This window comes from Lepidochelys olivacea (genome assembly GCF_965140295.1).
Source record: "Lepidochelys olivacea isolate rLepOli2 genome assembly, chromosome: 5".
NCBI lineage: Eukaryota > Metazoa > Chordata > Testudines > Cheloniidae > Lepidochelys > Lepidochelys olivacea.
The window spans coordinates 81404558-81431757 of NC_140415.1; the positions used below are offsets into that span (position 1 = coordinate 81404558).

General features: G+C 38.5%; 1 protein-coding gene across 1 annotated transcript in view; it reads left to right on the forward strand.

Annotated features, from left to right (window-relative positions):
- The window catches only part of MEGF10 (multiple EGF like domains 10), a 143602-nt gene that overhangs the window by 20436 nt on the left and 95966 nt on the right, over positions 1-27200 (forward strand). Inside the window, exons 2-3 of the mRNA XM_084629272.1 lie at positions 21022-21151; positions 26211-26312. Coding sequence (XP_084485398.1) covers positions 21039-21151; positions 26211-26312 — 215 coding nt within the window. The 5' untranslated portion in view covers positions 21022-21038. The remainder of the gene's footprint in view (positions 1-21021; positions 21152-26210; positions 26313-27200) is intronic.

The following is a 27200-nucleotide window of genomic DNA, read 5'->3' on the forward strand; positions in this document are numbered from 1 at the left end:
ATTTCAGGATCCTATGTTTTGATTCCCCCCATGAACATGGTCATGGACATTATTAACTTTGCTAATGCCTTACTCAACTGTGTGGTACAGTGACTGCTTGGGCAGAGTGGTGAGCATGGATTTTCAAGGACAATGAGATACCCGCTGTACTGGGGTCCCCCCACCCCGCCCCAACATGTTATGTGATATATTATACATCAGGCAGGTATTTTTAGAAACCAGGGAGGTAAGTTGTGAAAAGCACAGGGGAATGTAATGGGACAGTTGGCCCCTTACAAAAACTTGGTGGGGTTTTTTTGGTTGGCCCTCTCCCTATACAAATGAGACAAGGGAAGGACTGAGAAGGAATCAGGATCCTCGAACTGAAAGAACCTCTGGCCAATCTGAGAGCTCCAGATCAGGTCCAATGGGAAATAGCCGGTACTCCAAATAAGTCTAATTGACCAGGCAGCCAGGCCAGTCAGGGAGCTCAGCTCAGGTCCTGGCCTCTGTGTGTGCTGTGGGAAGGACAGATACAGCAGCACAAGGCACGATGAGGGGCTGTGGCTGGAAGCCAGGAGGAGGAAAAACAGCATGAGAGGCTGGAGGGAAGCTTCATAAAGACAGGGAAAAGTGTAAGGGGAGGTGTCAGAGAGCAGAGCAGAAAACCCACCATGAAGGGGTGACAGACTCAGCAGCGCAGGACCCCTCAGAGGGGAATGAGCAACAGCACTAGAGATGGGTGGGGTTCTGTAGAGAGTGGCCTGGGGAACCAGAGACACTTACTCTCCTTAATGGGGGTCTCTGTAAGTGGAGCAGCAGGGATGGAACTGAACTGTGGGAGCCCAGTAACACCCCCACCACACTGCTCTGAGACCAGCCGTGCAGGGAGCTGTAACTAACACCGGCCTGCAGGAGTTCCTAGCAGCCCTTGGGTCCAGGCAGAAGGCAGCAAGTCCTGGAGGATAACTGCAGCTGGTTCTGCAGAAGGTTTTCCAGTCCAGTCGTGAGGCAAAGACTTGCATGAGCTGTGCAAAGCCCCGGACAAAGGTGACCCCGTTCTCACTGTAGGCAAGAGAGTCTGGAGTTCAAAGGAGGACATTTTTTTCTTTGTCTCTTTTTCTCTCCTTTTTACTTGATCCTTGACTCCGGGGGTGGGGGTGGGGGAAGGAGATGGGGTGGGTGAAGAGTGGACTGCTCCCCTTGGTGAGTACTCAGCCAATGCACTCATCCACTTGGGAGGTGGATAGTCTTCATTGACTAAAGCCTACTGTGGAACAACATCTAGTGACCTTTCAAATCAGGGTCTCTGTTGTAGGGTAAGATTTGTAGCTCACACAAAAAAGAAAAACAGGGTTCTAGACACTGCTGTAATAATTTGTGTGGAACTCTGAGTGACACGGTCACTTGATGGGCAGGACATTATCCTCATCTCACACACCTTCTGGAATTATCAATCCACACAGCCAAGTTTTACCACCCCACAGAAGAGATTGTTATGGTTTAAAGTGGGGTTTTTTGTGTGTGCGTAATATGGAGTACAGAGTTTAGTATGTCTTTCCATTCAAGTATAGGAAGTAGTGTAAAGGATTGCTTTATTATGTTCTAAGCTGCTTCCAACTGCTTACTATATTCTGAAACCTACTAACAAGGTTTCTGCTGTTTTTAGGCTGTTCCTGAGAAAGAGAAATCTGTTTTACCTGATTTGGTGTTTTGTCTGTGTGCCCTTTTTAACTGTTTAGTTCAAGATAAAGCTACTACTCCGTTAGGTCTCTGTTACTTACTGGGAATCTATCTAGTAACCAGGTGGGAGCACTCCAGCTCACAGACGGATCTGACATGGGTAAGAGACATAACTGTGGAGAAGGTAACATGACAAAAGGGCAAGGGGATTTGGAAGCTCCCTCACCATAGACTCCAGGGTTCAGTTTCAGTCCCAGGATCTTACAAGCAGCTGTGATGTCCCTCAGGAGGGAGGGAAATTGGGTTGGAGCCTTAAACTCAATCCCAGAGTGTTCTGAAGCTCAGCAGGCAAGGCCCTGCTAGTGTAGCCTTTTCCCCTGATCTATCTAGGAAGGAAATCCCCTACTGATGTCCCACCCCTTCCCACATCCAGCCTGTTCCTCTGGGTAATGCCAGGGGTGGTGAGAGATGGGTTGCTTATTGTCCCACTGAGATAAGTCGGTCCCATTTTAGCCCACCGCTGCCCCAACTCATATTTTTAAAATTTGAGGGTGTGACTGCAAGTGAAAACTGCACAAAGGCTTTAATTCTGCTTTTCTATTAACACAGAGGATCATTGACTCCTTTGCCGTTATTTGCAGGTTTTTTCACAGAAAGACCTTTTAGTAGGCTCCTCCCTCCTATTTCTCTTTATTTAAATGCAGCATGGAAATACACAGGATGAAACACCATTTTTTTACTTTTTTCCAGTGGAACTTAAACTTTGTACAGTCTCCTCTGCATGCAGTATATGGAAACCCCTCTGATGAGAATGTCAAATGGAGGAATTTACCAGTGGCACAGGCACTGTGTGTATAAACTCACTGTTTAGCCTACTTTATAATAGAGCTTTAGTGCTGCTTTAATCCATGCCACATGCAGATGACCTGAGTAAACCCTGCGGGAAGACAGAAGCCTTGTTGTATGCATGTGGAACAGTTGCTCAGAATCTGATGTACAGCTGTGGCCTGACTTGTTTGGAAGTGAAGAGTAACTTGATCTTTTAATCTTTTTTTCCCCCCAGACAGATACTGTAAATAACAACTGTTTCTGAAGAGTACCTGCCAGTGAGATTGAAATACATATTTTAAACTGTAGGCTTTATTTAGTAAAGACAATTGATTGCCTGTTGTGAAGAGTTTGATTTTATTCTTTAGTTATTGAAAAACTTAGAAATAAAATGAGAGGCATAGATTTTTTTTTTTCCTTCGGTGTGTTCAGGCACCTGTACTGGTATTCTTCTCACTTATACCAGAATAAATGTAGTAACTCAAGTGAAGTCAATGGAGTTACAATGTAACTGACGTAAGTGAGAAGAACAGGAGGACCATTATCCCCTTTTAATGTACTGTACAATGTGTGAACAAATGCTGTTGTGGAATCCAAACATTACAAAGTTGCTTGCAAAGTCCATACAATTGGTCTCTTCTAATGGAACATTAAAGAAAAAATGCTGAACTTCTTTCTCAGTCTTGAGGTCTGCTGGAAATGTACAGCAGTATTAGTGTATTTATGCTTCATCACTGTGATGGATGAAAGGCACTACATTCTGTAAGTTTCTGGGACAAAGGGGAGATTTGGCCCATTGCTGTTACCCTGAGCTACCATAGAACCAGTGCTACATTTATATGATGGCTAAGCCTTGGTACGTTAAAGGAGATTTGATATTTCTTATGCTGGGAGGTCAGACCAAATGAAAGTCATACTCACTAGTTCTGGCAAAACTGCATATAACCAACAGAGGAATAATATTATTAATTATTATAGCAGTATAATTAATAAACATAAAGAGAAACATTTTGATTTGATAATAAAAAGACACAGAGAATACATTGAGATACTTGCCTACTCTAATGGTTCCAGTTTGCTGCCAGTAGCTTCTTCCATCTCCAACATCCATGTATTCCCTCCACTACATCCTAGAGAGCCACCATGAGACTTAATCTCTTTACTGAAACACTTTCAATTAATTTTCTGCAATTGTAATACACATTTTAAGTCCAGACTTCTTTTCCCATAACTACAGTTCTTGTCAAATTGTGTTATGCATGAATAACATAAAAGCTTAAAACATGTTTTCCATTATGGGCGAACCTCAAAGGTTCAGTGGTTTGGTTAAGCATCCCAAAGTTTGGATACTTTCCCATTCTTCTAAAATATTTGAGGACTCCATGCCTATGACCTTTCAGACTGTTTACTTTCCTATGCACACCTTTTCCTTGCAGATCTCAGATTTTCCAATCCTATTTTGGTCTCCAGTCTTCTCATTTTAAGAAAGTGAATCATCCTGTGTTGAACAAAGTCATATTGGGAAGCATCCATGAAACACTCTTTCTCCTCTGGCAATGAACTGTCTGGGGAAAGATGCAAGCCAATCTTGTCTTTCTTCCTCTCCTTTGATAGTCGGTTTTTGAAATGAACAAGTAGTTTCCTTGTTAGAATCCACTGCAGTCAACCTGTAAAAAATTAGTGCCATTCAGGGGCTTCCCTGGAGCTTCCATCCTAGAATGCAACAACAACTTCTTGTCCTTGCCAGAATCTCTTAGGGGCTTTCAGAATTGCTCCTGTTTGCACCAGATGCATTTGTCTCCAAGTGAAATGCCAAAGCTTGAGTATATCTGGTTTTCCTTTTAGGCATCATAGGTTGTAAGTTCATTCACTGTAGTTAACATCTTGAAAAGTAAATGGAAAAATAATTAAATGAAAGAGCAGAAAACAATGCAACCCAAAAAGCATCTTTGCCTCCTCATATACTCCCTGTGACAGAGTGTAGGATGCAAATAAGTGAGCCTGCACTCTGATCACTCTAATAGTAATTAATTCCCCAGTAGGAAGCTGATGGTGGTAATTACTCAATCAGGCTACCCGGCTTAGCTAATTGCCCATCAGCCCCGGCCTGATAAAAGAAAGGCACAGGAAGGAAAGGCAGAAGGAGGAAGGAAGGAAGGAGAAAGGGAGGAATAGGGCTAGCTGAGCCTAGTGAGAGGGCCAGAAACTAGCTGAATATTGTAAGTAGGCTGTTGCAGAAGGACTGTTGTGAAGTTGGTGGAGGGAACACAAAATAAAAAGACATGCAAGAAGGCACAACCATGGGGGTCTGTGCAGTTTTTGTGGAGAGAAGGCAAGAGAGGAGCCACACTCCGTGACACTGCTCAATCCTGTTTGTTTTCTTTAAAGGGCTCTTTTGTAGAGTTGACTGAATTCTCCTGATTCCTGTTGAAGTAAATGAGAGTTGAGGACACTTAGCACCTCTCAGGATTAAGCCCCTAACTCATAAATTTCATGACTTTGATAATGGTGTTACACAAATGGCTACTTTCATTGAGGCTGGACAGTGTATTGGAGGCAGCATGGGTCCATAGATAGACCACTAAAGAAGAAGTCAGGAGACTTTAGTTCTATTCCCAGCTTTGTTATTGACCTGCTATGTGAACTTGGCCAAGTGGCTCCATCTCTTTGTGCATTAGTTACCTGCTTTGTAAAATGTGGATAAAGATATTTACATTCTTTATAAGGCACTTTGAGAACTATATATGGAAAGTATTGAATAGCTTATCTTGAAGCTGTGTTTTAGTTAAACAAGTAAAATCCACCAATTGCAGAAATAAGGAGAGTTTTAAGAAAAGCGGGTGTTGTAAAAGACATATGTGGGAAGCAGGAGAGAGACTACGGGGTGGAGAGGCACGGGAACATTAGCCACAATGTAAATTAGCTGAAGCTTAGAGCAGTATGAAACAGCCTTGGAGCCCTGAGTTCTCTAACTGTTCAACAAAGACATTCTTGTAGTGACAGACAATACTTCTGCAATAAGAAGGGAAGAGCTTTTTCAGAAAGAGGCCACTCCCCTACTCTTCTGGATGGAGAAAAATCCCACTTCCCCATGTACCCTGAATTTGAAAGAGAAACTTCATCACAGCAGACTTGCTCAACAGGAAGTTGATAGATTGGGCCGAATGGAGCTTCAATCTTCTGATCAAATCCAAAAAGAAGAATGTCAGAGCTGGGAGCATCATACAGCCATGATGTTGTACCTTTTACAAGGAGTAGGTAGCAGAATTAATTCAGCTTTCATCCCAAAAGTGAGCACCCAGTTCTACAGGTTGCAAGAGACAGTACCACTTTCATTCCCACCGAAACCTTCTCATCTATCAGAACAGCTCTGGATAGCCAGTGAGCTCTCAAGATTGAATGCACAAAGCCTAATACTCTATCTCATATCATCAAACAGCCAAGGGCAAGAAAGCCTTAAAGACTTCAGTTTCAAGATTAATCAGATGGAACAGTGGAGAAGTATATAAAGCAAAGAGGTTGACTCTTCATTCAATGAACCGGGCTCTCTCTCTGAAGCTTAGTAGCAATGTGAGCAGAAAAATCATACGCTTCATATACTGAAATTTGTAAGGTGGCTGCATAGTTCTCCGTTCTTAGTTCACAGAGTTTTATAAAATAAAATGTAGGCAGGAAAACTAGCCATTAGGCCTCCCAAAATGGGTAATTGGGATTTATTGCCATTTCAGTGCCCAAACTGAAAATGGTGACCTAACTGAGGTGAAAAAAAAATCAAAATATGGACCATGTCTCTAATTAGTAAATTATTTACTGAAATAAGATTGATACCTTTTTAATGTGTGTCACCTCCTATCCTCTATCTTTGTATACAAACTTGATTAATAAGAATAAAAGACCATAAAATGTAATATAGTAGTTCTTTGTTGTCCCAGCACTTGGTTGTTGATCTACAACCACATCAAAACAGTGCTACACAACTGTAAGCAAACACGAAATTTAGTCCCATTTGGCATTGTGGATTGCTGACTCCTCTCGTTAGACACCATCTTATAAAATGTGCATGTAAATTATTATAACCCTTACTTCTGAAACCAGTAAATGTTTCTAATAAAAAAAAATCAACCACCCACCGCATAACTCTTTACAGAATGAACCTGGGCCAATAGATGCATTGTTTTAACTGACCAACAGTAGAAGTCGTAACAGATAAGGTGCTAATGCCAGTTGGGCTATAAGTTATAAGTCTATTTATGCAATGTGCCTGTTTTTGGCAGAGTCTCTGACACATACACTCCAGTCAATCACAGTAAAGTGCCAAATAACAGATGTGGCAATTAAGCTGAAGAACTCTGTCTCTCTCTTTTAAATTTTATTACAGAGAATAACAGAGTACCTCATTAAACCCACCATCATAGAGATTTTTGAATTTGGTGTACAAATGTCTGTAAAAATCAGATCACTGAATGGGGTGCATTGTTAATGTAGGTACTTTGTCAGACAATGCTGTGAATAGACCATTTTTGTAATGACAGAATGCTTTTGGTGCTGCTGCCCTTTTGCATCCAGTAATGGAAAGAGGAGATGCAGATTTAAAGAATGCAACATGTGTCATATAAGGATCACGGTTTTGGGATTTAAGTCCTTCTGCTCATGTTAATAAAGATGCAGTCTCAATTCTTTTAGCTTCAAATTACACTGCTTGCAGCAGGAATTAGCTTCAGACTTCACTTTTAGAAAGGTTTCAGATAACCTGAAACCAAAGTAAATTAACATATTTTAATAAGAGAAATTATCTAAAAAAATATTAATTACAACCAAAAGGGTCTTTCTTTGATTGTTACAGTTTCTAAGGCAAGTGCCTTCATTAGTTTCCTTTCATGATGAACCAGGCTCTGTTTTTAAAACAGAGTCGGGTTCATCATGAAAGGAAATGGATGTAAAGATTTAATGATTTGGGACATCTTTAAAAAAAATTTTTTTTGTAGTAAGAGAAAAACTGAAAGTGATGTAAATCACAACTGGAAACTTTGATATTAAATCACTCTTAACTATCAAAGCATTTTTATGCATAATATGTAACGTTGTTTACTTTGCCATTGATGGAATGGAAATCTTTTACTACTCCCAATCCCTAATATTAACAATATTATATTTTCCAGAGTTTAAGTTTATTCAGTAACATTTCTCTTTATTCTACAAAAAGCAATATTTTACTTTAAGGAGGATTAAAAAAAAGCTCTGCGAGGCTCTGGATTTTCTAATGTTCAGCTGATTTTACAGCAAACCAGTTGTTAATGTTATTATTGGCCTGCAGGTGTTAAAGGCTCACAACTAGGAAAATTAGACCAATTTACGTTGCCACCCTATGTTAATGAGGCTTGAATGTGACCTTGCAAATCAAACAAGTTAGTAAGTAAATATGTAAAGGTCTAGGCTGATTTCAGGCAAGGATCATATAGGGATATATAGTTTTCAGTACTGAAGACTCATGCTATAGCTGTGTCTTTTTTCCAAAGAAGAGCACATAGAATAAAACTGAATCTTGCCTGTGACTCCACATGTAAACCAGGAGGGACAAAGATGCATGCAAGAGCAACCATCACATAAACAGAGGTTCATGAATGTGGTGCCTGATGGCAAGAGTGTGTAGACAAACATTGCAGTGAAAGGGGATGGGTATACAGGGAAAATGGGTATAACTAGCTCTGATCTAGGAAGTGCAAATGCTGTTCACTATAGCACTCTTCATTCAGCACAGTTAGCAGCAAGCACACTGCTTTTGCAAAGAGAAGCACTGAAAAGAACCTCAAGTGCTGGTGAGTCAGCCTAGCGTGTAACATCCTGCCTCTTAATCTTGGTCCCATTGAAATCTCTTGGCAAAATTCCCACTGATTTCAATGGGAACAGGATTTGGCCCTTTAATATTTAATGTTTTGTTAAGTAATTTTAAGGAGCAAAAAAGGATCTTTCAGTTTTGCATATTAGTCACTCTAATTCTGAGGCAAAAGAGATTGTTTCCCTTGGGGGGAAAAAGAAGGAATGGTGCCCATTTTAATCTTTGTGAATGAGTGCCTGATTGCACGTCATGCTCATTAATTTCTTCATACCTTTTCTCTTGGCAATGTGGGCAAACACATTTCTGGGTTACCCAGACTTCTGTATCAGTATATTGTGGTATAATGCTGACATGAGGGGGATCTTCTGTAATGAATCATAGATTGCTTTGAACTAGATTCCTAGAGATATAAAGAAAGGCTTATAACGAATGCATTGAACTGCTCAAAAATTTCATAGATTCTTAGAATGAGATGGCGTTCATAGTTAATTAACATATTTTTTCGTTTTAAGTCACAGCATTTGAATGTTAAATTCTGTAACAAAGTACAGTGATATGCTTGTGGCAGCCATATTCTCAATATATGTAAAGAATGCAGAGTCAAAATAATACACTCTCTTTTGTGTAGTGTCTTCTTGGATGATTTAACAAGTTAAATGCAGTGAAACAGTACTACAGTTAAATTTTTAAACATATGATAATAGGTAGAGTGAAATTAAAGGGCATAAGCAAATGAGGTGTCCACAGATGAGATTTTGAAAATATGTCACTGAAGGAGGAATGGAGAGTATAGAAGAAAGGCTCTTACAGCTGGTGAGAGCTGCAGAGAAGAAGGATCTTGCCTCAGCAATAATGAGATATGTAAAGGAAAGAGAGGAAGCTAGTGATAGATGTGTGGATGAACCTAGAAGAAAGGGGGGAGAGAGAGAAAGTGTCTTAAAGAATGTTGGAGCAAGATAGCAGAGGTATTTTAAAAGTAAGGAGGACAAGTTTGAATTGGATCCTAAAATGAAGAGGGAGCTAGAGGAGTTGTCCGAGCAAAGTGGTTGTACTCTTTTATATATGGTGAGAAGGCTGCCAATGGCATATGCTGAAATCTGGAAAGTTTGAGCAGGCCATAGAAAAGGGAGTCAGAATAGTCAAGATCAGAAGAAATGAAGGCACAAATAAGGATTTTGGCACAGCTGGAGTTGAGGAATGAGTGTACATGGTCAACCACAGGATTTTGTTGGGCAACTTTGTCAGCAACCGCAAGGTGTTCATAGTTTTATTCAGAAATTCAATACTCTTATCTCATATTTCTTTTTTGTGATGGTAATCCCAAAGCATCTGAGGTTAGATTTATCCTCAACAATTATTCTGACAGAGAGTATGCTAAAGATGGGACACGTGGTGCTAGACCAGACTGAATTTTCCTTTATCTTGTTATTCCACGCTGTAACCACTAAATCACAATTCCTCACATACATGAATAACAAACTAAAAGCATGCATTTCTTTAAAAGCATAGATCTGGTCATTCCAGAACAATACCTCCACTCTTCAATCATTCCCAGTCACAGAACATATAACATTAAAATGTCAGTGGAGACAAGCCAGCATTTTGAAGAAAATTGATTACTTTCAGGGAATGGGGGAGAGGAAAAGTTGCATTTCTTTTTCCCTGAAAAATTTCAATCTCTATAGTGTGTGTGTATGCTCTTCCTATTGAGATTTTTCAGGGAAAAGGAAAGGCAACTTTCCCTCTCCTCCATCCCTGCAAGTAATCAGTTTTCTTCAAAATGCTGGCTTGTTTCCACTGTCATTTTAATGTTATATGTATAAACTGTACTTTGATTGTTTGACAAATATCCTTATTGTAATGTGTAGAAAAGAGAGAGGAAAAAATAGCATTCTGAATATTGAACTCTTACAATAAGATTTTTGCTAACATAACAAATGTACCTCAGAGAAGTTCCCTGTCAGTGTAATGGTTTAATTTTCTTTTTTATTGATCCTGGATCTCCATCTTTGTGTCAGACAAAGTAATCTGATGCTCCATTTTCTTAGGAAACAATGACATTTCCAGTCCTGCAACTGCATCTGTGTAGGAAAACCCCTGTACTATTGTGGAGTATCACTGAAGTCTGTGGAGATCTGCCTGTGTGGATGTTGCAGTAATATGGGCCCTAGTTCTCTCTGAAAATTATTTTGATCTCTGTGTTTACACAGAGACATCAACATTAGTTTTACTTGAAAACAATTTTCTCTTCTCTTGTCCACCCTACATCATATCACACATTGCTTCTTTCTTCCTGACTATGCTCTTCTTTTAACATTTAGTTTGGTAAGATGGAAAGTTAAGAGTTTTGGAGGATTTTCCTGTTTTTGAAGTAATGAATGACATACCAGTAATACATAAATCAGAAACATACAATAGATACACAACATTTAATAAGTATATAGTTTTGTTTGACTCATGTAATGTTCTTGATATTAAAGAAGAGCTTTCAGGATTTCTATTCTAGTTGGTATTTAATCTTCTGAAAATTGTGATTTTTCAGATAATTTAGTTTGGATTCTAGAAAGTTTAGCAGTTTAACTTTATTTGGTGCCTTTCATAAGGATAGAAACAAACTGAACAACACACTTGGACGAAAGGGGATTTGTGTCAATTGTTTGAAAAATGTGTGTAAGAGCCCCATCCTGCAAACTTTCCTATGTGAGCAGTCCTTACACAAATATTTCCACTGACTTCAACTCCTCATGTGACTAAGGGTTTGCAGGATCAAGCCCTACATTTGCAACCTGCCTGAAAAACTAAGGCCTCTTTTCTCCATTATGTCTGAGCTGTGCTCAGATGTGGTGGATATTGGGCACGACTGGGAACAGATTCCGGTTCTCTGATCTTTGGCCACCTGACCCTGGTGGAAGGTAGAGGCCCACTCTAATTTCTGCTACTGATGCAAAGGACGCAGTGGAGTTTGGTACCACCCAGGGATGCTGGAACAATTTGTATAGTGCTGAGAGCCATTGAACCAAACTGTAAACCCTGTATATGATGGAAACCACTTCAACCTATGGTTCCACCACATTCCTTCTGCCCCTGATATAAACCCAACCTGCTCTTTCCTCCTTCTCTTTATACAAGCACATTGGTGCTAGGGGGAGCTGGTGAAGGAGGCAGCTCTGCCAGCTTTATGCCTGTGAAGACTCCCCCTACAGAGGGGTATTACTTGGCACAAAGTGAACTTGGAAGACTATAGAGTCGTACTTGAAATAAAAACATGAGATCTTGGGCTGTGCTTTCATCTGATTTTCTACAGGAAGCAGAATTAGTTCTGAACAAAATATGGATACGTGACTTTCAAGGCACTTCAGGAGAATGTGTTGATGATTAAATAGTATTTTTCTTTGAGTCAGTAATCAACAGTAATACTGTGGCATGGTGCTAGGCGTCACTGTGCTACTCAAGCCACCTAGGTCATGCTGCAGCGCTGGATGACACACAGGGCAGTTTTTGAGAGGTTAAACATGTTAGCGTCCGAATTCCAGCCTGAGTAATTACATTTCATTCTGGCCATCTAAATTCCACCTCGCAAAAGAAGTTATTTTTTACTTCCTCTCTTAAAAAATTGTTCTGTAGTGTTGCTGGTGCATACTGGCTAACCACATTCCACCCCGGAAGTATCTGCAGCTAAGCAGGGGGTGAAGTGACTCCTTTGCATATTTTTTGCAGGGTGCTTTGGATTCTTTTGTTTGAAAATTTCTATATAAATAAACTACGTTTCTACAAGAAACAGCACAAAATGTGGACTGTGAAATTATTTATTTACCCAGGTCATTCAGATGCCATACCTGTCACAGGAAAATAAAAATGATCTAAGATATTAAAACTGGAAAAGAGATATTAGTTCATTATTTACTTTTTTCATCACCAAAATTAAGCATGGCACTTAAAAAAAAACAAATTGTATCTGCCCAGTAATGGAGGTCTATTACAGTATAATCGTCTATTTGTCTGGTCTATTTTTAAGACATACACCACAACTATTTTATTAATTTCCTGAATCAGCCCAAATTTTCCTGTGTTCTGTTTCAGGCTGATATCCCTTCTTATACGACCTAAGACCACTTTAAACATTTCCTTTCTCTTTTTGGGCTCAAAATATACCTTGGAGGTACTAATCCAAGTTGGTGCAATGTAAGGCCATACCTCCATGGAGCAATTCTGGAAGAGATTGTGCCCATGCTTTCATGGGGAAGCTGCAGTCTGCACGCCTCTCCATGTTTGGCAAGAAGGGGAGACAGGAAAATGGACTTACTCCTTTTGGGATTACATGCTTCTGGGAAACCTAGGAAGGCACAGTCTCTGTGCTTGAGGGTTCTCAGTGACTGTGATCATGTCTGACTGCTGCATTGGGGCAATAGAGGGGAAGATTCTTGTAACTCTCTCTTCCCTCCTTATGCAACTGCCCAAGGCCCAGTCACATGCTGATCCTTTGCGTTTACACTCCTTAAATACTGGTAGATGCATATCACACCCTTTCTCCCCTCATCGTTTAACTAATTATGCTATTTAGTTCTCATAATCTTCACTCATGAATCCATCATTCGAGTCCTTGGATAATTTTTATGCTTCTTGAACTTCCTCCAGTTTGCCATCTTTCTGAAATGGAAGCTGCCCAAATTGTGCTCAGTATAGCAAGTACGCTGTCCCTAGAGCCATATACAGAGGGACTATTCTTTTCCTGTTTTGTGATATGATAGTTTGCCCATGCAGCCCAAAATCTCATTAGCTTTTTGGCTGCTGTAACACATTGCAAGTTCCTATCTAATTTGCAATCCAATATCACCCTAGGTCTTTTTCAGCATTATTGCCTTTCAAGTATTCTCATCCTATTGAACATCTCTGTTTTGGATTATCCCCCCCAGATATATATGTGTGCATTTTTCTAATATGACTCTCATTTTGTAATTTTTTGCCTGAATTTTTGACTTCTCTATTATTTGTCTGTCCTCACAGATGTTTGCAATATCTTTCAATTTAGTAACATCTGTGAATTTAATTAATATGCCATTTACCTTTCCCCTCCAGATCATTAATAAAGATGTTAAATAAAACTGACCCTAACATTGATCCTAGTGGTGCCTCCCTAGAAACCTCTCTTAATAACAAGCTGCCATTTATTTATATTTACCTTCATTTACAGTTCTTCAGCCAGTTTACAGTCCATGTGACCATGATCATATGCAAATAAATTCATATTTGTTTTACAAGCAAGATTTTCTGAGTCACTGCATTAAACTCGCTTTTAAACTCCACATATAAAACATGTACTGCATTACATTCTCTTCATCCATTAATTTTGTAATGTAATCAATAAAAACAATTGGGTTTTTCATAGTCACAAGTTAGCATGAGACTAATCATTGCTGACAAGATGAGGTCAAATTCAAGTTTTGATAAGTTGTTTTGGTTTTATTGTTGTTTTAATTAAGGTTTGTGTCCCTGGCAAAGAAAGACTCTTTTTTAAAAAAGATGCCCTATGTCATGATGCTGCCTTACATTTATTTTGTGCCTTATCCCAAAGAGCTTTACAAACAAGTGGGGTATATAGCAGAAGAACTAACACCTCTAGGGTGAAATGATTTAACGTTACACTAAACACTACACAATGAGTTAGGAAAGGAAGAAAAAAATACCTTACCCTAGTGGAATTGAAGTGGGTATTTAAGGACATAGATTACAGCTACCAATAGAATTTGGTGTTAACCTTGCTATTCTGGCAAAAAGTACCATGAGCTCTTTAGATGACACTCAAGTTCTGTCTCTCATCTGGGGACATTTACAGGAGCATGGTATTGTATCACCTAATGGTATTCTGAGGCATTGGCTTAGTCCTAAACAATAGGGATTGAGAGAGAAGAGGTCCACCTCCTAAATCACCAACACCATACTCAATTTGATTGCACAATTTATAAACACAATGTGAAAATGAAAGTATGTTGAACAAGGGCTTATTTCTTTTTAAAATAACATCATCTGCTATCATATGAGCAGGATGGCTGTGTACAAATGTAATACAAGGGAATGCAATGTGTCACATTGTCTGCAGTGGCTCACAACTGTGAGTGCCAATTTCAGGTCTGACACCCCCAAACCGGTGGTATGTTCTATAATTAGATTTCACCAACCCAGTAACAAATGTGAACTCCTGAATCACTATATGAGTCTTATCGTAGAGTCACAGACAGTCCCCTTGGGAACTGCAGTCTATCTGGCAACCCAGGCAAGCTGGATTTAGTGATAAATGGTCACTTACACCAAAGATCACAAAATATTTAAGTTGCTTCCAGTCCCTAGAGACCAGGCACTTACCCCAGATGAATTTGTACCTTAGAACTCACACCAAGACAGCTCTTGTACACAGTCCTATGGTAAACTAACTAAGGAAAAAGATTAGGAAAAAGGAATTAGGGAGTTATTTACAGGTTAAAGCACGCAACATATACACACCAATGAGTTACAGTCTATGGTTCCGAAAGGTGACAGAGTTGTAGTAATCTCTCAGCACTGAATATCTTTTGAAAGCTAAACCAGGTTGACCTTAGAATCATAGAATCATAGAATCATAGAATATCAGAGTTGGAAGGGACCCCAGAAGGTCATCTAGTCCAACCCCCTGCTCAAAGCAGGACCAAAGCAGAACCTTAGTGATCTCTGCTTCTGTTTCCTAGCTTCAGCCCAGTGAGAGTCCAAACAGCAAAGACATGAAGAATTTTCACGTCAGCTATCTTTATTTTCTTCTTCCAGAATTCAAGTTGATGGGACAGGCTTCCTTGCACATAGCTGCTTTACAGGTGTGAGAAGGCAATTAGCCCAGGCTTCGTATTGTGATGCTTCACAATGACGCACTTAGTTTTGATAAAAACAACGAGGAGTCCTTGTGGCACCTTAAAGACTAACAAATTTATTTGGGCATGAGCTTTCATGGGCTATAACTCACTTCATCAGATGCCTGCGGTGAAAAGTACAGTAGGCAGGTATAAATATATAGCACATGAAAAGATGGGAGTTGCCTTACCAAAGGGGGTCAGTGCTAACGAGGCCAATTCAATCAGGGTGGATGTGGCCCATTCCCAAAAGTTGACAAGAAGGTGGGCCGGGGAACCACTCCTTCTCCTGGGTTTACAAGTTCAGAGCAGGCATTTTTACAGTTATAAAGCAAAACTTACATATTACCTTACAGCATGGGCTATAGATATTACAAGTAAGGTTAATGCATGCAGCAACTTACAAGCATTTTATAGAGTCTAAACATCCTTACAAGTCTAACACCTATCTTGAACAGGAGAGCTGGTCTGATTTCCAGCTATGGATTTGTCAGTGCTCAGTTTTGGCAAGAGCTGGCACCTAGTTTACCAGTTTCACAGAGTGCACAATAGATGGTCAGAAAGTTTCCAAAACAAATATACAGTATCTGTACAAAAGGACAGAAATGAACAAAAAATATCTGACTGATTATAACAAAGCAGATATTCCTTTTCTGGAAGTTCCTTTCCCAATTCAATTATATGTTTCTGCTGCATGTTTTATGTTGCAGAGATAAAAGTACTTTTGCAACAGTAGTGGGAAAACTATATCAGCATTTTCCTTTCTCTTCAGTCCAGTGTGTCATGTTAGCAGTTGTATCATACTATAGCTCTGTTGCTTTGCAGTTCTAATACCGCTTAATTCACCAACAGCATTTGATTCTGCTGAACATAAAATACTTCTCCACTGCCTTGAGCAGCTTCTGCTGCTTTCATGTTTTTCATTATTTTAGCTTTTGTCCCCCACCTCTCCCAACATTTACATTTTGTTATGCAGCAGAGTATTTAGAGCAGAGAACCGTGAGTAGGGCCTCCATTTACCAATCTGTAAATGAGGAATGTTTGCTTTCCTTTCCTTTTTTCTACTTCTGATCCTGAACTTAATTTAAAAAAAGTTAACTGCTTGCCAGGTATAGTAATATTACCTACTACTGGGGTATTATGCGGTTTTCTTAATGAGGCCCAGATTATCAAAAGTGGGTGCAGTGGGCACATCTACAAACCCCAGATTTGTGTGCACAAATCAGGTATAGTAACAGTTAACTATCCCTATATAAAGTGCAATTACAGGACCTGCTCACCCGGTTACTAGACAGACTTTTTTAATTGCTTGGTAACTCATGTGAATACAAGTTTATAGGTTATTTATACCCCCATCTTAAACTTTGCCCATTAATATTTATACAACTCTTTGGGATTATCAGATGAAAGTTTTCATAGAAGAATTATTAATTATTTTTGTTTGATTTAGCAAACACATACATCCAGATATATATTCCGTGTTATCCTTGTTTAGGTGACGTAAGTGACAGAGGGAACAACCTATGGCAGTTTCAGGCATCAGCATCATATTCCTGTTATGGGTCTAGACCCTGGGCCTTATCCAAAGTCCACTGAAGTCCATGGGAATCTTTACACTGACATTAGTGAACTTTGGATCAGGGACCAGATTGCCAAGGAATTCCATCAGGTATCCTGCAAAATGAAAACAATGGTGCTTGTTTGCAAATCTGGGTTTTGCCTCCAGTACTAGTAACAGAAAATGAGGTGGGGCAATCAAATTCTAACACCTTCTGTTGTAAATTATTGGGTGGTCATTGTTCATCCTACCTATTCTTTTGAGGAAAAAATGTGGTTAGAAATACTTATTACTGTTGCTAGGTTGAATTTATTTTGGTTTCAGTCATGCCTTGATGAAGGATGGGCGGGTACTTCATTTATGCTGAAAGAGTTGCATTGATTGGTTACCAGTCAAATAAATTGCTTTTAAAGTTTACTCTGCAAACTTACACATGGCCTTGGTGGAGCCTTCACATCTTACTTCCTAGATTGTTTGTTAGTTTTGCAGTTTTAAATATGCAAACATATTGCTGGCAACAAGGGAGCATTCTGGAGGCTCTTCTTCACCTCTTTGGAACACTTTACCATGGATTTAAATGGAATTACTTATAGCTCTAGGCCTGGTAGCAGCTTTTTACAACATCAGTGTAATAAATTATACAAAAATCTGTATGAGGTCAGAAGATCTTTCTCTTCTTACATGAGTTGTTTACTTACACATACTTTTGCTAATCAGTAACATGTAGACAGAGAACATATTCCAACATGAATGTTTTCAGCTGTTAGATCATTTGTACTGTATATGGTAGACACCGCATATTGGGGGCACTGGAAAAATACTGAGAATATTACCTGTTGAGACTTTTGTTGCACTATATAGTAGCAAACAGGGATCTCTGAGCAGGACACATCAGTGCATAGTGTAGGCAGCAAGAGTTAAATGACTCATCTATGGGGTTTTTTTTAATTGCTAATGTAAACACTTTAGCAATGCTAATCAGTTGTACTGATTTTCTGTTTTGATTTTCCTTAATAATTAAGCAAAAGATCTGAATGCAATCAGGTTTTACACTAGGGGGCTCATGCAAATGATTTTTTTTAAATATATTTTAAAATTTGTTAAATGTATCCAAAAGCAAAGTTATTGAAGTTAAAAAAAAAAAAGAGAGAGAGAAATACAATATACAGTCTGCATATAAATAAAAGTGTCTATTTTAATGGAGGAAATCACCACTTTGTTGGTATTATTAACTTGAAAATGCAGCTGCTTTTATTTGTTTTTAAACTGAACTCCATACTAAATACCAGTTCCAGAGCATGAAATGTCTTCAGTCAGGCCTGGGTTTTGAAGGAAGGTTTTGCAAAACTGGGCAATCTCTGTGATCTCTACTTCACAATTTTTCCAAAAAAGCATGTTTCCTAGATATTTTTTTAAACATTATCTTAAACTGCTTGTATATTTATTTTGTATTCGTAAGGAGATACCATTAAGTGTACCTCTGTCTATTTCATGTTGCTTCTGCCGTGCTCCAGTGCATTTTTTCCTCTTTTAAAATAATATGTCAGTAGGTTTTGTAGTGAAACACTCCATAGTGAAACAACTCAGAAACTTTTTGTTTCAGATACATTTATTTTACCAAAAATATTTTCATTACTTAAAAATTAACTCTTTGGTGGGAAAGCTACTTTATTCTTACATCATAAGTTAGCTTTAACAATCTTAGAATTGTTTTTTGCCCAGATTTAGGAAGCCATATGAGGATACAGGGCCAGATCCTCAGCTAAAGTAAAATGGTATAGCTCTATTGCTTACAACGGAAACATGCCAATTTAAACCAAATGAGGATCTGGCCCAGTATAGCAGATCTATAATAGGTCTTCCTTAAAGCATCTATAAAATCATTGTTTAGTCTAATTTCTACTTTTACACAAAAAAGCAAATTCCAATTTGTAAATGGATGATTTTTTGTTTGAATTGGTGACTCTGTATATCGTTTCTAATTTAAGGTAATTGTTTATGAATAAATGGCAAATTGCTGCTTACCAGCCTTCATTCTAGTCTTTTGTGGGAACAGTAAGAAGAGGCTGGGTCTTAAACATTAAAAGCATTTCAGTATGTATTTTAAAATTCAGTAGCTGAAAATTCAGCTACAACGTATTCAAATCAATTGGGCAGCATTTCAGTTTATTTTTAAGATGAGTTTTTTGATGTGGGAGGGATGTGTACTAGCCTAGAAATGTGTACTAGCCTAGAAAGTTATGACTTACATAAGGGGATTTTATATCAGACATCAGTAAAAATGATTTTTACAGCAATTTGATGGTTAAATTTAGAAGTACACCAAAAATTTGGAACTACCTGTGAGAAAATCTTGAAAAAACTTAAAGCAAATTGGTTGAAAAAAAACACCACATTGTCAACTTATGCACTTACATGGCAATTATGGGTCTGATTCTGCAAGGTATTGAGCAATTCCTGGGATGGTGAACATTCTATATTCTCATTGAGGGGTTTGTTCAGCATCTTGCAGGTTTGAGTAATATGTGATTCATATATATATATATATATAAAACAAAAAAAAAGTGTAACGTTTATTTATTGTTACTTGTTTGTTTTTCTGACTTCCATCTTTTCCCTGTGATTTTGTTGTCAGTTTCACCATCCCAGACCGGGTAGACAATAATATTTATTAAAATATGTTAACTGTGATGATATGTGCATGTTAGTAGGATGTTCCATGTGTTAAAGATACAGTCCTTTTCCAAATAAGTCTATGTTCATCTTTTGCTATCAGCATATGATCCAGTTCAACTCTCTGTGCACAAGCATCACCCTTGTATGCAGTGGGATATGTCTATTCTCACAGCCAAGATCAGAACATGCACCCTTTTTACAGTGCATTCAACCATCACTGGTCTAAGATCAGTCTTGATTTTGCCCTTATTCACATAATTTCTGTGCCAATCTTATCTGAAATATAGATCTTTCTCATTTGCCTAGCTCTCCTCTGCTGGTGTGCACACACCACTGTGTATCATGCTGACCAATATAATCTAATTGTTTTCTTGTACTCCCCATTCTTTCTGTATCCATTTCTTATCTCTTGTCTTATAGTTAGCTTGTGAACTACTTAGAGCAAGGACTGTCTTTTGTTTTGTGTTTGTACAGCTCCTTGCAAAGTGGGGTCCTAGTCCATGGTTAGGTCTGCTAGGTTCTACAGTAATACAAATAATAAACAATAAGAATATTGAATTCTGTCAATAGGAGGAAGTATGGTCTAGTGAAAAGGGCATTGGACTTGGACTCCGGAGACCTGGGCTCCATTCCTGATATAGACTTCCTGTGTGACCTTGTTTAATCTCTTATTCTAATCTGTGCCTTAGTTCCCCATCTGTAAAATGGGGGTGATATTTCACTACCTCAAAGGGGTATTGTGAGGCTAAAATCCTCATTAATCATTAATGATTGTGTAGCACTCAGACATAGTAAGGGGAGCCATTAGAAATAGATAGATGTAGAATTCTGGGATATAGTTTTTATGAGAGATGCTGTGCAAAAGAAAGTTGTTTCACATTATACTCTATTGTGTTTTTTTTAAAGTGAAGTTGGGTCTTATTAAATTGTGGGACTCATCACGCTAAATACTTTGTCCCTAGAGCCGTTCTGTGAACAAGTGCTGTCTGCGCTTTTGGACAATACTCAACTAATTGCATCTTCATTCTGATTGGGAACATCCCTGCTCCTCCAGTCTTCAGTCTTTTCTGAGCTAAAGATGGCAGTTGTTTGAATTTGTGTGTCTGTTCTGTGATATAGACAGATAACCACTAGTATGTAAACTGAGCCCATCTAACACAATTTCACTTGTGACAACACAGGTCTAGGGTGACCAGATAGCAAGTGTGAAAAATTGGGACAGGATGTGGGGGGTAGTAGGTGCCTATATAAGACAAAGCCTCAAATATCGGGGTTGCCCCTATAAACTCTGGTCACCCTACACAGGTCTCCAGAGGTGAAACTATAGTGCATTTGCTCACTCAATGCCATCTAACCCATTCACATTTAATTTCTGATTTTGAATTCTATTAAGGAGAGCCTTATATTCCTACTACGAGGCTGTCACCATGTGTCTTGCTGTTAAATGCCTGCTATCCTATATAATCCGGTTTGGGGCCAGATTCTAACTTGGTGAAACCAATGGACTTTCACCAAGGAAGAATTTGTCTTCCTGTGTTTATAGTTTGAATATTACCTTGACCTAATATAAATCTTTTTTTTTACAGGTCATTTATTTGAAAAGATGGTTATTAATTTGAACTGGCTTGTGTGCTTGCCGGTTGTACTGTTACACTGGATGGGGACAACATTATCCTTGAATCTTGAAGATCCAAATGTGTGTAGCCACTGGGAGAGGTAATATTTCTATTAGCATCATAGACCTGATATATCCTTAGTTGCTTCTGATTATATTTATTATTTATTTTATACAGGGCATTTCACGTGCTTTAAAGTGTTTTATAAAATGATCAAAAATAATGAACTGTGGATCGGATCCTGTAGTTACTACAAGGGCAAAAATGCAAAATTGGGCCATGTATATGTAAAAGGTTTGGTAATTAAATATTCATGGTAAATAGGCCCAATGGCCTGTGATGGGATATTAGATGGGGTAGGATCCGAGTTACCCAGGAAAGAATTTTCTGTAGTATCTGGCTGATGAATCTTGCCCATATGCTCTGGGTTTAGCTGATCGCCATATTTGGGGTCGGGAAGGAATTTTCCTCCAGGGCAGATTGGAAGAGGCCCTGGAGGTTTTTCGCCTTCCTCTGTAGCATGGGGCACGGGTCACTTGCTGGAGGATTCTCTGCTCCTTGAAGTCTTTAAACTACGATTTGAGGACTTTAGTAGCACAGATATAGGTGTGAGGTTTTTTGCAGGAGTGGTGGGTGAAATTCTGTTGCCTGCATTGTGCAAGAGGTCAGACTAGATGATCGTAATGGTCCCTTCTGACCTAAATATCTATGAATCTATGAAAAAAAAAAAGGACCATCTTGCTTTATATTTAAATGCAGTCATCTCTGGGGTAGGATGCAGCATCCATTATAAGGACACCAAAAACACTACACAACCGTACAGGGACAGAAGTTAATAAGAATACCTTATCCAATTAACTCAGCAGGAGAATTTGCATATTCAGAATATAATTAGCCATACTGGAATTGGGCCAAGTATGATTAGGGTGTTTCTTTACTTTTCAGCTTTCCCTGAATCTAAATTAAGACTTGTTGGCTTAATTTTTTGATGAGATTCAGAAATTTAAAATGTACGGCTATAAATTCATTAATCTAGTTAGTCCGTTGCTTTCATAATTTCATGATAATTGCCAGTAGAATGTTCACATTGGGTAAGACAAGATTAAACAATATGCATTTGTTTTCCCTTCTTTTAAAATATGAAAATTATAATAGTGAAACCATGCCTCATGGTCTCATTATCATTAGGTTATTCTTCCGGCATCAGAAGTAAATTGTATTATATATTTAAGTGTTGAGAGTTTTGGCGAGCATTAGTAGAGACACATGCCTTATGGTGATATTTCTACACTTTATGGACTGTTTATCAAAAATGGCCTCTAAGGGCCTGATCCAACAAATGCTCTGAGATTCATGTGGAACATTTCAACTCTCTGGCCTTAAACTCTCACATGCAAGTTAGAATATGCAAAAACTTGTATTAGCTGATATATATCAAGTAGTTAGCTGAATAAATACCCTGTTTCTGAATGCCAAGCATAAAGCCAGAAGCTTGTCTGATAGTACTTTATGTCCGATATGGTGTGGGAGGAGGGGGTTGGGTGGTGCTGTCTTTAGCTCTAGGGATGATTTTGAAGGAAGCCACAAGAGAAATGTAAACAAAAAGAAAAGAATAATCTACTGCAACATTTCTTTAAGATAAATAATCAAAGACTGCAGAAAACAAAGATGTAACAAATCTGCCTAGTGTTTCTAAATCAACTTTCATTCATCCTTCCATTTTCTGGGGCTTAGAGAGTGGGTAGAATGTATAAAAGCACAAATTGAAAATTGCCATAGCATTTATATTCCCATTCAGAACAGACAGCAGGTACATAAGTATAAAAGAGTAACTACCAGCTACCAGTTTATTACTGCTTGTGTCATTGGCATTCCTATACACTTTAAGTAAGAGGCCCGCCCAATAATAAAATCTTCATTACATGTGAACTGAGATCCTAGTAGGAATGAACAGAGCTGGCCCTGTGTAAAATAAGAAGTACAGAGCCCCAGGGAAGTTGAGGTAACCCCCATGACATGTGATTGGACAGGGTATGACAGCTGGATGGATTAGAGTTGTTTGTCTTTAGGAGGATGCAGGAATCAGCAGGGAGTGGGTTCTGGGCACTTGGAAAAGTTAGATTCCCAATGTCCCCTCTCAAGGTAAGTATCACAACAGGAAGGGGAGATTGTAGGTGCTGTCTGAGAATAGATACTGACTGATCAGAGACACCAAATGTATGGGGCCCTATTTGGCCACACACTGGGCACATGTTTGTGGCCAACCTAGGGAATTAGCACCACAGAAGAAAATGTATCCTTCACTTTCATACATTATAATCCCATTACTCAGTGAAAAGTTGATTTATTGCCAGCACAAACAGTCTGGTTAAGAGTTTTCTAAGATTCAATTATTCTTTTCTCCTCTGAAATGTAGATGGATTCCACTTGCTCCAATGGCTTCTCTGCAGGCTTTGAGTCCCAAACCATGTATACTTTCCCACTGGGCTGTACCTGTAGTTTGGCAGGAAACAAAACTTTAAAACTGTATTTTTTGAAAGCCATTTTAAAAAAAATGTACTTATCTTTAATGTCCTGTACTTTCTAAGCCTGGTTCAGAATACACTTTATCCCCTAAAACTGTTACATGAATTAATTGTTCCACACCCTGTCAGCAATTATCATCCAACATATTCTTAGGATTCCTGTCATTTTAGTATCTAAGCATACCATAACTATAAGTATTCTCTTTATCATCCCTCTAAGGCTTTCCATTCACAGTATTCAAAGTGGATTTCAGGTACAGTTTTTTCAGACATTTCTCTAAAAGTCCTAGCAGATTTTCTCTCTCTATTTTCTCTGGTTGGCCAAGAAACCACATTTTATGGCTCCAGACTTGGCTCTCCAGCTGCTCAGTGAGATTGCTTAAAAGCTTATTTCTTTGATATATCCTCAGGAAAATGTATTACAAATTTCAGTCTCCTGTCTTTATTTCTCCAATTTGGTTCTCACTTGAGACAACTGATTTTTCAGATTTACATTACTTTTCTTTAAACAATCTATTCTTAGTTCCATTTGGTCAGATATATTACCCAGCAGAGCAGTCACTGCCTGCATGCAGAACAATTTTCTTTTTTTAGTGAGGTCTGTGATTTTTTTTCAGTTCGTGTCTTCACTCTGTTCTTTAAAGATGGTTGGTCCACCTCTTAATCAAGCTTGCACTTCCTCATGAGCTTCAATTTTACATATAGTTGTCATTGTTTAACTTTAATATTCATCAGGAAATGTCTCAGTACAAGTGGATCTGTCCATTACACTACTGTGTCTTGTGCTGTATGTTTTTAATGTGGAAAATGCAACATGGTAGACATTTAGAAACTAAACAGAAATCAATTTTATGTTTGGCTATCTGTTAATATCTGCATAATATAGAATTTATTAGGTTGTTAAGATCCAGTCTATGGCAATTAGCTGTTTTTCATTTCATAAAATGATGGACAATGTTAGGATTGGGATTAAGAACATTAAAATATTATGACTGATGCAGATGTTACTCTTTAGTTAACTGTAAGTTCTCTTATTACACTTTTCTCACAATCACCAACAATTCACAGCATAATAGGGCTCAGTCATTTTGCAGAAACTTCTAAATGATTACATTGTTAGTTATCGTTGCCATCCACTTTGAATTATTAAAGTCTTCAATAAATCAGAGTCTAGCAATCACTTTCTTTGATAGACATAACTAATTTCAGGTACAGTTTTCTTGAAAAGAAATATGACCTCCCAAGTTCTGAAAATTTGGCACAAAATGAAAGGCTGTCTTTAAAAAAACAATGCAAACAACAATAACCCTTAGTGGTCTGTATCTTTAATAAACTTGCATGAAAATATTAAGGAAAAAAATAAATGTAGAGCAAAAGCTAAATTGTATGCACTGATATGCTTCTGTTAGGATGGTGATTATTTTATTTTATTTATGTGGTACCAAATTAAGGCCTTAGGACCCAATCCTCCAAGTTATTGAATGTCCATAATTTCCACTAAAATCAATCAAAATTGAGAGTGCTCAACACCTCTCAGGAGCTGGCCCTTTTTCTGCAGAGTGGGTGAATGGTCTTCTGGGGCACATAAGACTCATAATGCCTCATAAACTACTTGCTGCTATGAGCTGACCTGTTCATGGCCCCATGTGCAAAAGAGAAACCAAAATAAACCCTTCCATTTCACAGTTCTTAGTAGTGTAGCTACTCATGTCTAGCACTGTAAGAGCAAGATGGGCTGAAGATTGGGATAACCATCCATCTCCTCCCTCAGAGCCTGTTCCACAGGCCATGAAAATATCTACAGTATTAGAGTTATAATTGGTGAATTCCTGCTGTGTTGCTCCCTCCTGGAGAGGAGAAGGCAGTGAGAAAGGAACCTAGATCTGAGGTTCTTTGTACAAAGTAACAAATCTGCAATTTTTGGTTAGGATGGGGACCTTGCCACACTGATAATCACTGCTGAGGGGGGTATTGGCTTGGGGTTGGACGTGTTCCACTTTCCTGGTTTAAGTACTTGAGATGCCTACTCCATAGTTCAGTGTAGTGAGGCAGGGGCCTCATCCTTCTTTTTCCTCCCTGTTCCAAAATACCATCATGATGAGAGAACCTTCCATTCAATGAATCCTGTCCTTTTTTAGCTGTGTTCCATTTTGTAGTTGTTATCCCTGATTGTTAGGCACCCAGGGAAGAACTTGCCACTCCGTTTTACACCTACTTCTGGTAGCACAGTAGAGAAAGCATTGAGTGTGCTAAGTGCTTCCTTGATGCCATTTCCTAAATTTTCATACAGAGTAGTTTGAGCTTGACAGTCATAGACTCTACCCTTAGGAAGGAGACAGTCTTAGTTGATAGTGTAATGTGTAGAGCTGTTTCTTAGGGAGGCTCAAGGAACTTCTCTTCTGCAGGTCTGCATCTGTGAAGGCAAACTTGGATGGAAAAGGACAGCCAAGTTCATAGTCATATATTGTTAAATACTGATATAAATATTTCTAAGGATTATTGGCTCTCCCCCAAAGACCTGAGTATAGTTATCAATTCTAGCTACAGCTAATCTACTGGGATTGATCTTTCTTTGTAAAAAGATTAATACTATGAACATATACTTGCTCAGTAATCTGTTTTCTTTCTCTTCAGTTATTCAGTTACAGTTCAAGAATCATATCCACATCCTTTTGATCAAATTTACTACACCAGCTGTACTGACATACTGAACTGGTTTAAATGCACTCGACACAGGTAATTTATAATTATCAATTCTTTCAAATTGTTCATTTGTTGTAGTAATGTATGAAAGGTATATATTTAATGTGTTAAAAATTGACCGTCGTGTACAGTGTACATCAACAATAGTGAATAAACTGTCTAGCAGTTACAGTTCAGCTCATCTGGAAAATGTTTGTCTAAATCAGTCAATAGTATATGTGTTTATAGCATTTGTCCCTGTCAAGATCACAGGGTCTGTCAACCCATCATATATGTGGTGTGTATCTGATAAGTGGTGACCAGGTTAAAAAAGATTTGTATGATATACCAAAAAATGATACCCCTCCGCTCCTATAAGGAGTAACTGGAGGGAGGTGTAAAATGAGGCATATGACTTGCTGCCCTCTTTGAAGGAAGGGAACATTGCCTTCAGGGGAAAAAAAGGCTTGTTCAAGGAAATCCCTTTCTTATGCATAGTAAAAAAAATAAGGAAGGAATGAGTGACTCAGAACTGGCCTCAGCAGCTGTAAAGTATTCTTTTTCTTCTGCCCAATATGATACACCCATTAGTTATGGTGGTGTTGGGTAACTACTCCTTGAGCATACTGCATGAGATAGTTTAATATTGACAATACGAAATACAAGTGATACAGAGTTCATGGAGATGTTGTACTGACAACATGTGTCTTCTATGTTGCCATTTAGTTGTGCGCTGTTCATTGTTCAGTGTTCATATTAGATCAGGTGTTGTGAGGGTATGTGTACTGTTTCCTTAAATCTGTAGTCAGAAGCCAGGCAAGAGAGAGCTTGGGAAGGTTCTAGGCTGGAACTCTACAGTGAAGAGAGAAAGTGCAGAGAGAAAGGCTTTAGGGATAAAGCTATATTCCTTATTCTAATAAAGTTGCTTGTTTAATGATAAAA